Below are 12025 nucleotides of genomic sequence, written 5' to 3' on the forward strand. Positions count from 1 at the left end.
ATGAGTGAAAAATGTCTATGACAAAATATACAAAACTTTCTTATGTAAATAATATTGATCATCATATAATATGACATGTTTTGACATGTTTGTCATTCTTAATATGTTTATAATTTAAGGTAAATGGGTGTATAAATATATAAAACAATCAATATTATTGTTTGAAATTTTTTTATTGTTAAATATCATTTTATACAGCAACAAGAAAGTGTTTCCTGTCTCTGCCTGCCTGCTTCTCTGTCTGTCTGCCTGTCTGTCTGTCTGTCTGTCTGTCTGTCTATCTGTTCATCTGTCTGCTTGTTGTACAATGAAAAATAGTTTCAGAAAAAACAGCAAAGCCCAGCAACTGTTTGTTGCATCAGTCAGTCATGCATAAATTAAAATCCACTGAATACTGAATATGAAAAGAATGCTTGGAGAGGTGCATATGGTGCATGGCGTAAAAGGTGCTTCCTCTTCCTCTCGCTGCTGATTCTCATCACAGTGAGTAGTGATACATATGGCTGCATGTGTACTGTGCAGTTTTTCCTCAAAAAAAAAAAAAAAAAAAATATATATATATATTTTTACAATCACATCAAGATGCATCACATTTCAGTAGTTCCTGGTTTGGACTCACTACACAGTTCAGACACAACGTCTGGACTGGGTACAATTTCACTACGAAATTGAAGTTGTGAAAAGTTCAATTAAAGTAAAATTGATATTCAATTCTGGCAAAACTCCACAAATATGTAGAGCAGGTTTTGTAATTTAATATTTCAGTCATTATTGAAGTAGTACATCGATGATTGCATATCAAAATATTTTGCAAATTAAACAAAAATATAAAAATAAAATTGACCATCAGAGAGCATCTAGTCATGTGAGTCGAGCAGATGTACTCAGCCGGGTATCTATAAAATTTGCAAATATAGGTAAGAAATGAAAACATAAACCACTGTTTGCAAGTGCAATCACGCAATTGTTGTTTCTAACAACCTAAAGCAATACTGCTTTTAATGTCGGGTGAGAATGCTGAAAATCACAATTACAAATCAAAAAAGTTAAAAAATTTGCATTACACTTGTGGAGATTTGTCATAATTTTAGTTCTATACAAAATCATGGCTTGCTACAGATAATTGGAAAATTAATAGTCTGTGTATGAAACATGCTTTCTTTAACCTAATAACCTCTTATACTTTATTTTTTGCTAATAATCTAGTATTTCAGTGTTTACCAAGTTTATGTATAATCCATTATTAGTAATAATACGGTATTAAATACCAGTAATAGTTACCTAACCATTTGTTTAGAACTAGCCTGATGAGGCATAAACACTCACCACTTTATTAGGAACACCTGCTCTTTTATGCAGTTATCCAATCAGCTACGCTTGTGGCAGCAGAATAATACATACATTTATGCCAATACAATTCACAAGGGTCAGTTAATTTTTACATTAAACATCAGAATGGGAAAATGTGATCTTTGTTAATTTAACCATGAACTAGTTTTGGTGCCAGATGTGCTGGTTTGAGTATTTAAGAAAACATCTGATCTCATGCCATCTCAAACTCTGATGAGCAGCAGTTCTGGAGGCAGAAATGCCATGTTAATGAGAGCCCAGAGAAAAAATGGCTGTGCTAGTTCAAGCTTACAGGATGCCTACATTAACTCAAAAAAGCATTTTTTACAACTGAGAAGTAGAAAAGCACCTCGGAATTCACAGCATGTCAGATCTTGAGGCAGATGGGCTACAGAAAAAGAGGACCACATCAGGTTTCACTCCTGTCAGCCAAGAACAGGGATTTAAAGATGCAGTAGGCACATGCTCACTGAAACTGGGGAAAAAAAAGCAATGTCATCAGTTTTCATCTGTTTATTTCGGTGAGTCTGTCCTGCCATCTGATTGGCTGAGTGGATAATTGCATGAATGAGCAGGTAGGTGTACAGGTACAAGGTTTCTTATTAAAGTGGCTGCTGAATGAATGTTTATATTGATTCCATCATACTGGAAATCTCCAGGTATAATTTGGATATAATTTTTAATTAATTATAGGTACATTATTAATATTATTGATTATATTTTGATAAATTCAATTTTACTAAATCATATATATTCTAGCAACAGAAGAACTAACTGCATTTGCAGTACTTATTGAATGATTGACATGTTTGCGCAATTCAGCAGCCTTGAACAAAATTAATGGCTTATCCCAAAAAGTAACCTTTTTTAGCTTTTGAAGCTTTCTCTCTTTGTTTCTGCTCTCCCATATCACAGTGTGTGGATAAATGGTTATATGGCTATATACTTATTGAACAGTACCAACATTTGGTAATTCACAGCTTTCTCACAATTAAACAGCATATACTGTACAATGAACACAATCAATATAGTGTGATGAAATATAGTATAAAAAGCACACAGTGATGCAAATCCCGTCTGTCAAATACCACACGACATCTTATTAAATGTCCTCCCCTTATGCTGAGAACATCAAACACAATGACAGACAGAAAGTTAGAGAAATGGACAGATAGACAAGATCTGGAGACAAATGTGTGTCTGGACAAATAAACAAGCACCAATAGATTAATAACGCAGCCACACTACACACAAATACACACAAATAAACACAGATAGACCAGGTTCAGTATTTTCAAGCAAGGATCAGCACAGAAACATCGCAGCAATCTGATATTTTACAAGAGTACAAGAGCTATTTTGAGACTGTACAGAACAGAGAGAAACATCCAAAACACGCTGACCGCTGACAGATCATGTGCCAAGCTAATATCACCTGCATGGAGCAGAGGAAAAAGCTGACTAGCAGTCACATACAATGAAGACAGGATATAGGTTATAAGCAGTTTCACAAGGACTATAATTTACTTCACTCTATTTAATAGTTGATTAAAAAAATCCTGATGGTAAAGCCATCTTACTTGGTATTAAGCTTTAAGGCTATAATAATTATGTGTTTCTTTGCTTTTCTTATGGATTTTGGATAATTAACTGATTATTTTCTCTCTGATTTAGAAACTGTTGTAGAGTTCAATCTAGCCTGCTTATTTGGTTTTGCAGCCTGGCTCTATGTGGAAGAGCATTCAGCAACAATTATCATAATATTTTAACACTTTCTTCCACTTTCCTTCCTAACCATTTACAAGCAATGCTGCTTTAGTCATCCTTTGGTTGAGCTTTGCTTATTTATCCATCTCAGCAACGTTAATAAATAGATCATTAGACTGTGCTTTCCAATAAAGTAATATTAATAAATATCAGAGAACATTACATGTCCTGTATATAGATAAATCAATCAAAGTATTCCAATTTAAGTGTTAACTGATCAGCTGTAACATGAAGCGCATGAGCTTGAGCCCTAAAATTTGAACATGCAAGGACCATCTGGTCAAATTTTGTTAAATTTATAAGGAACAAACAAAGTCATACGAAAAAGCTACAACTTTCACCTAAACATAACTTTAACCTCTCATACGAACTGGTAAATGGTACAAATTTGCAAGCAGGAAACATGTTGAGTACATGTGGCTATAAAGAGGAACAAGTGCAAGGCTGGTTACAAAAAGGTCATGGATCAGTTTTGCTGAATCAATCCAAAAACATGTAAAATAAATATTACCATGCTAAGTACATAGTGTTGCTATGCACATAGTGGTTTAGCACTGATATCCAGCTACAGGAAGCTACAAATTTCCATGGTTAGGTGAAGGGCACAAGATGGTGTAGCTTTTTCTCATTCTTCTTCTTGACGAACATAACAGCTGTAAACTTTAGTGAAAAAAATCAGTCTTCTTTGCTTTGTTTTCTGTCTGAGTCACCTTCTTCAAACCTGTGCTTGTTTTATATCACATTCTCAAACAGCTGCAAAGATCTCATAATGTTGTCATCCTGCAGAAAATTGATACAACTATCTGTCAGTTATACAGACAGAAACAGAATCTCTGTACTAACAATGAATTATGTTTAATAAGGAAATCCTGTGCACACGGGACTCATGTTTATATGAGGTTGTGAGGTCAACATTAATCATGATGTTTCTGAACAACAGAAACAATAGACATTACAGTTGCTATGAAAGAGTTGATTTTCCACATGAAAGAAATTCAATGAATGAATATTTTTTAACTGTGTTTTATGTGTTTAATGGTGTGGGTTGACTATAACGATGATATTATGTTGGCTACTTAATAAACATACAACTACCAAACTAGCATAGCTACCAAGCTAGCATAGCATTTCCACTTTCAGCTCAGAAGAGGTTTCAGTGTTTGAGTTGCCACTTGTAGCCTGGATCTGATTTTATTTATTTATTTTTTTTTCAGTATAATTGCACTTTACTTTTCACAGCATTAAAATGTACTTGAACTTGGTGAGTAAAAGAATCATGTTTGCCCAATTATTCGAACATAACTAAAGATATAACGTGACTAAATGCATGCAACATATATTTATTACCAGCATCAGTAATTTGGTAATAAGAGCTTACTTTCCAGCACTGTTTTCCAGTGAAAAAAACAGTTAAATTATATTAATTATATAAAAGGAAATTAAATTAGTTATATATGTAGCTTGGTTTAGTTGTGCTCCTGTCTATATTAAAGCAATTGCTGTTTTTTAATGTAAAGCCAAAAATGATATTCGACAAATTTATAATTAAAATGAAATCTACAAAAAGAATCCTACAACCCCATTTACTTTTTCCAGAATTTTGTTACTTAAAGAAAAAAAAAGAATTACATTAAAGACAAAAAAGTCTGACATCAATAAGGATCTTTTTAAATAAATAATAATAATAAAAAGTAAATACATAAATAAATAAATATTTATAAATATAAATATTTAAAATAATTTATCAACAGATGGACATGGGTATGTTAAAAATCTGAAATGCATGGTGGATTGTTGTGTTACACTGAATCGTTTTTGCCACTAGAGGGAAGTGCATACAAGGAGAAATAAAGTGTCTGAACTAAAGTGGGGGAATAATGTAGATACCTCTTGACAGGATAGAATGAATTCATCAAGAGTGACAACTCCATCTCTGTTTTTGTCCATTTTCTGCAGACGAAAATAAAAATGACTATTCTACAACTGAGAATGAATACTGCTAAACACAATATGATGTAAGTCTAATTTAACTGAACACTTGAGGGTTATAGGTTTTGATCAAGTTTGGCATCTTTATCTTTTTATACACACATATGTAATAACAGAAAAACCTTCTACATCATTAAATTAATAATTCTAAACCGTTTCTTACTTGAAAAAAAGCATCCACATGCTGTTTGGGTGTGTCTATCTTCAGTGCAGGGTATGTATATTTCCCCATCATGTCATAGATAGCCCTCACAATGTCCATCATCTCCTGTACAGCAGAATACTACAGGTCAGCTCTAAATGCACATAAACACGTTGCTGCTATAGTGAACACACACACGTACAATCACACACACACGTTCACACACACCCATTCACACAAACACACACACACACACACACACACACACACAGACACACACAGACACACACACACAAACCTCTTTGTTAATGTAGCCATCTCTGTTGATGTCATACAAGTTAAAAGTCCACTGCAACTTCTCCCGGGTAGAACCTCTTAACAAGATGGACAGAGCTGTAACAAAGTCCTGGATACAAGCAGAGACAGTGAGGTAGAGTAGAGAAAGAAGTAAAGATTACATTGTGCAACAATAGAATATCGTGGTAAAGAAAGTCTGTAGACTGTAATACTACTGTATACAGATATATTCTATACAATGTTCTGCATCCAACTTTGTGTCAAAAGTTTTCATAACAATCTCAATTGCGTTTATTATTCAGGCGTCCACATACTTTTGGCCATATAGTGTAGACTGACTATTTCCTGACATCCCATCTGTGACAATCTACTTTACATTTACTAGCCATAAGCAAACAGTTTGTTTTTATTTGTTAGGGATACAATAATTCAGTCAGTGTTTATTCATTGGTGGTTGAATGAATTAGTTTATCTATACTATAGACTGAAATTAATAGTGAAAATCCACAAAAGATAGGAAATCTTAAGCAAATCAAATGTAAATTTAAAAATCAATCAAACCTTGGATATACAAGGTATTTTTCCTGACTTTCTAATATTCCATAAATGCATATCAGATGCTTGTACCAAAATAACAATTAATAACAAATAATTTTTTGTTGGTTATTTATGGCTCTGTTTCTTCTAATCAATTCTCAGGTCTTGAAATTATGTTTTAGCTTCACATTTGAGACGGTTTTCACATTAGCAGAAGCTTTTTTATTACTGACCATGAAAGTAGCAAGTGATAATGCAAAAAAAAAAAAAAAAAACTGGCATATGCCACACTTGGCATGATGTGAGTCATATTGAGGAAAGGAATAATTTAAATGAGGCAACAGATTGAATGACAGTGAAACAGACAGACAGGCAGACGAACTGAGAGAGAGAGAGAGAGAGAGAGAGAGAGAGAGAGAGAGAGAGAGAGAGAGAGAGAGATCACCTCAAACTTGATGGAGCCACTCTGACCTGAGTCAAAGGCGTTAAACAGGTAGTGAGCATATGTGCTTGCATCTATGGAAAACAGCAGAGACTCTGTTACGAGGACATTCATACCCACAAATGAACATGCACATAAAATCTCACATTCTAGCATGCGCATTTTGACTTACCCCCCTGAGGAAAGAACTGCGAGTAAATATGTTTAAATGTGTCTTCACTGACAATACCGCTAGGGCATTCCTAAGAAAGAACATAGAAGAAAGGATATATAAAGCCTAAATGAGGTTGATAAATGTAGTAGTTACAAATTTACAAGACATTATGGTTTGAATTATTTTGAACTCTATAACACCTGCAGCTGTCTTATGGTTGAGTAAAGAGCTAATTTCTTGGCCAGAAAAAAATGTGAACAGAAGCCAGAAATGATGGAAATAGCCACACGTATAATACAGAAATAATGGGCCTTATTTATCAAATGAGAAAAACAAATTTATTCATGAATCATTTGCAACAACATTGACAAAAGAATTGTGGTATTCATGAAAATCTAGTTAATATTCTTAATTTTTTAAATAATCCTACAAGAGCTCATATGTTTGTGTAAATTTACTGTGTATAAGACTCTTTAATGCGAACCTCAATCGTAGATTTTATGCAAACTGAAATTAATCCATGAATAAAGATAAGACTAGTCATTCAGTTATGGCAAAAGCTTTGCTTCTTTATAAGGCAAGGAAGAGGTTAAGACTGTGTTTCGTGCTGTAGTGACTGAGCTACTTTTCTGTTATAGTTGCCAGAGCTGGGTGGAAATGGAAGACATGGGGGGTATTTATTAAGCTAATATAAATATATTTCACAGTCACTAAAAGCATGTTTCAAAGAATTAAATCTGATTCATTTCTGTAAACATAAAAAAAACATTATTTTTCTTAATTGCATATACATTAAATGAATAATGACGAATAAAAAGTCTTTAATGTAATACTGAGTGCAACATGTACATTTTTAAAACCCCTGTAGAGTTCTTGCAGTTCTCTCTTGCTGAAGTTGGTCTGAGCTTCCAGCTTATCCAAACCCTCTGGACGATGACACACCATTGTCACCTCCAAATCATCATCGAACCTATCTACAGAGAAGACACAAAATAAGATGGTAAAAATATAGAGATGACGTATATGAGTTAGAAGACGGGTTTTCTTGTAAAGTGAACTATTGCAAGAGCTTCCCTGTTGCATTTTTATGCCTGTGCTCAAATCTACACCAAGGCAGGAGCATGTAAGTCTGGGCTGAATACTGGATGAGATGAGAGAACTGAAGTTTATCTGTGCTCACATTTGAAAGCTGTTCTGCATTTAACAGCAATGCTGTAGATTTGTGCCTCTTTTCAAATGCTTGACTGAGAGAAGTGAATCTCCCTATGTTTCCGAGAATGTGTATCAGCTTGACAAATCTTCCCAACCACGCAGCAACTTCACAGATCGAAAGACAAGGGATAATCTGTACTTCCTATGAGTTCTTAATAAACTGCTGTGCATGTAATATCAAAGTGGCTGAAGGAAGATTCACTGCTGAGTTTGTATACCAGCTAATAGTCTAGTGTCATTCTGATCAATACAGAATGCACACGCACACACACACACACACACACACACACACGTGTAACACATTGTTTCGTAGTGTTTAAAAAAGTTTGGATGTAAAATGTAAAAGCAATATGTATATGTGACAGAAGGGGTGTGTGGAATGGAGAGGAGGTGGATTAAGACAACAGGTAATACGTCATGTGTGTTTAATCATGGCCTAAACCAAGTAACCTTTGAGAGTTTTGTTTGTTTTTCAGGGGAGTGCGTACCAGGGAGAAAGGTACTGTATGGCTGGAGGAAACTGGTAAGCAAGTTATCACTAACCAAAAGAAGTTTCATATCGGCATCTTGTGCCTCCTCCCAGGTTTTGGCTCCACCATAAAACCCTGTTGTGTATGGGTGGGAAGGATAATTCTGGAGAGAGGCTGCCCTTAACAAAGCTTCATGCTCTTAATTTATTCTGTGAGCACATTTCAGCATTCCTCTCAGCTCTCTCACTCACTCTCTCCCTTGTTCACTGCACCCTGTAAGACAAACAAAACTTGCCAGAATCCAGCTCGCCATATTCAAACACAGGTGAGAATCATCAGGCGTTAGCTGCTGGTTCAATCTGCCTCCTGATGCTTGACCATGCCCCTGCTGCCATTGTTCTATATAAGCTGTGCATTAGCTGCACAGTCACACACTTATAATGATGCTACCCTGCTGAAATAAATAAAATCTGGCCAGAACCCAGACACAAAATTGTGTTAGTCAATTGGTATAATTATTATTATTATATAATAATATTCCTCTGCCAATCACATGTTGTGGTCTTCTATACAGAAATAATCGTTGCTACAGAAAAAAAAAACAATTATAGGGAACAGCTGTTCTAATGCACCATGTTAAGCTCACGTGGCCTCAAAAATCCCAGCAGCACTCCTTTCCCAGCCAAGATTAAACTTGAAGCTTTGACCTTCATGCTTATGTTTTGTCAAATAAGCGAGCAAGGGATTTGCTTCCCTTTCACAATTAAGGATCTTGTATTTATGAATTGAGCAATATATATGGATATATATTATAAAAAATATAATATATAAAAAATATATATGAATATATATTATAAAATATATATGGATAATATGGAAAATTCATTAATGTTTTTCCTGAAGAGAAAATAATTTAGTCTATAAAAAAACCAAAGAACATTAATTCTTCATAAATGAATTCTCTGAGCGCTGTTCCTATTTATTATAAATTATATCACTGCTAACATTAATCCTTCACATAGGCAGTTCAGATAATAAGAGGCTTATTAAGCACACCTTCCATTCTCTCTATCTCTCCCTCTCTCTCTCTTTCTCTCTCTCTCCAGCATTACCCAGTAATCCTGCATCTGAAGCGTTTATTTTGTATACTCTTACTTATCATAATTGATGCAACACACTACATAGTTATTACAGTGTGTTCTCAAGAATGCAACACTCAACACTATACCACTATACCACTATATAGTGTTCTCAACACTATACCAATACACTAATTCATTACTATACCAACAGTGTTTCTGTTTGTATCTCATGAAAGGATTTGGAAAGAGATTTTACTAGTATATTATAGATTGGTGTTACTACACATAAACACACACACAGATGTAATTACCTTTTGGATCACATCACTCCTGCAGTGTGAAATCAGTTACATAGTGTTTTATTGATCAGCTGCTTCACACAGACTATCAACTTAACATGACCTCCAAAGGAAAACCTGTTTTGTTTGTCCTGTTTTTGCAGCCAGATACCCTTTAAAATATACAGAATATATAGTTGTGCTCAAAAGTTTGCATACCGTGAAGAAATTGTTAAACATTGTAAAACCATTTATTTTGAAAATATGACTGATGCAAAACAATTGTTTCTTATTTAAGGATAGTGGTCATGTGAAATCATTAATTATCACAGTTGTTTGACTTCTTTTTAAAACCTGATGATAACTGAAATAATCTAAACAACCCTGATCAAATGTTTGGCCACATTATAAACACACAGGTTGAGGTTTAAATGGCTATTTAAGGGAAGTTTCCACACCTGTGACTCATTGAAATTGTAATTAGTGTCTATGCATAAATAGTCAGTGAGTTTCTCAGCTCATGAAGTGATGCACAGACTTGTCTGAATGCTGCACCATGGGGAAGACAAAATAACTGCCAATGGACCTGCGTAATAAGGTAGTTGAACTTTATAAAGCAGGAAAAGTATATAGAGAGATCTCTCTAAGTAAGAGATCACTTAAAAATGCCAGTCAGTAATGTTCAAACTCTGATAAAGAGGTGGAAAATAAGAGGTTTTGTTGATTCTATGTCATAGTCAGATATAAAAAGAAAGATTTCACCCACTACTGCTAAAAGAATGTTTCGGGACGCAAACAAAAACTCACAAACAACTTTGAGATAAAAATAAGGCTGCTCTGGAAAAAAGTGATGTTGTTGTTTCAAGGAGAACAATAAGGAAGAACTTCAACACAAATGATCTACATTGTTGAGGTGTCAGGAGAAAGCTGACACTGTTCCCATGCCACAAAAGGCAAGCCTTCAGTACACCAGACAGAACCTAGACAAGCCTCACAGCTTCTGGAGCAGAGTCATTTGGAGTGATACGACCAAAACTGAACTTTATAGTCACAACCATAAATGCTATGTTTGGAGAGGAATCAACAAGGCCTACGATGAAAAGTACACCATCCCCACTGTAAAGCATGGTGGTGGATCTCTTATGATTTGGGGCTGTGTGAGCTCCAGTGGCATAGGGAAGTTAATAAAAAAATTGTTGGAAGATGAATGCAGCATGTTATCAGAAAATCCTGGCAGACAATTTGCATTCTACAGCAGGAAAGTTGTTCATGGGACGCTCTTGGATGTTCCAACATGACAATGATTAAAAACACAAGGCAAAGTTGACCCTCCAATGGTTACAGCAGAAAAAGGTGAAGGTTCTAGAGCAGCCATCACGGTCTCCTGACCTCAATATCATTGAGCCTCTTTGGTTAGATCCAAGAAAAATAAAAATTTACAGGAACCTGAGCCATTTTGCCAAGAAGAATGGGCAGCTATTGCACCTGAGAGAATTACCGACCATCATTGACGCTAAAGAGGGCAATGCACAATATTACAAACTAAAGGTATACAAACTTTTGAACAGGGACTATTTCCTTATTTTATTTTTTGTTATGTTTTGTTTGATTGTGCCATTCTGTTATTCCTTACATATTAACTATAAGTTCTATAAGAAATAATAAAAAAAAATGTTTATTTTTATGAATGTCTTGAGGTTTTGATTAAAACCCCACAATCAGTTACCAGTCAATTAGGCTTATTATTATAGAAATAACTAATTCACTAATGCACTAATACTTATGGCTGGTTGTGAATTCTACCTCTGTTCATGAAAAAAAATTCGGGACATCCTGACTTAGACAACACTTCAAGAACCATGGCTCTAGACCTATACAGCAAACTGAAATAAACATAAATTTTGTTATAGTCTATAGCACATTCTCCTCAGCACATAGTCTATAGCACATTCTCCTCAGCACACAGTCTATAGCACATTCTCTACAGCACATAGTCTATAGCACATTCTCCTCAGCACACAGTCTATAGCACATTCTCCTCAGCACACAGTCTATAGCACATTCTCTACAGCACATAGTCTATAGCACATTCTCCTCAGCACATAGTCTATAGCACATTCTCCTCAGCACACAGTCTATAGCACATTCTCCTCAGCACATAGTCTATAGCACATTCTCCTCAGCACACAGTCTATAGCACATTCTCCTCAGCACATAGTCTATAGCACATTCTCTACAGCACACAGTCTATAGCACATTCTGTGTTGTTTATATAAATATGCACAATTGAGCTAATAAATCCAAG

General features: G+C 34.9%; 1 protein-coding gene across 2 annotated transcripts in view; it reads right to left on the reverse strand.

Annotated features, from left to right (window-relative positions):
- Positions 1 to 219: 219 nt before the first annotated feature.
- The window catches only part of LOC132857214 (Kv channel-interacting protein 1-like), a 29488-nt gene continuing 17682 nt past the window's right edge, over positions 220 to 12025 (reverse strand). For both annotated transcript variants that reach the window (XM_060887225.1, XM_060887224.1), the window contains exons 2-9: positions 7528 to 7652; positions 6697 to 6766; positions 6528 to 6598; positions 5547 to 5654; positions 5270 to 5374; positions 5005 to 5067; positions 3828 to 3897; positions 220 to 3797 (exon numbers count right to left, since the gene is read on the reverse strand). In XM_060887225.1, the coding sequence (XP_060743208.1) occupies positions 3850 to 3897; positions 5005 to 5067; positions 5270 to 5374; positions 5547 to 5654; positions 6528 to 6598; positions 6697 to 6766; positions 7528 to 7652 (590 nt within the window). In that variant the 3' untranslated portion in view covers positions 220 to 3797; positions 3828 to 3849. The remainder of the gene's footprint in view (positions 3798 to 3827; positions 3898 to 5004; positions 5068 to 5269; positions 5375 to 5546; positions 5655 to 6527; positions 6599 to 6696; positions 6767 to 7527; positions 7653 to 12025) is intronic.

Source organism: Tachysurus vachellii, chromosome 14 (assembly GCF_030014155.1).
Source record: "Tachysurus vachellii isolate PV-2020 chromosome 14, HZAU_Pvac_v1, whole genome shotgun sequence".
Classification (NCBI taxonomy): domain Eukaryota; kingdom Metazoa; phylum Chordata; class Actinopteri; order Siluriformes; family Bagridae; genus Tachysurus; species Tachysurus vachellii.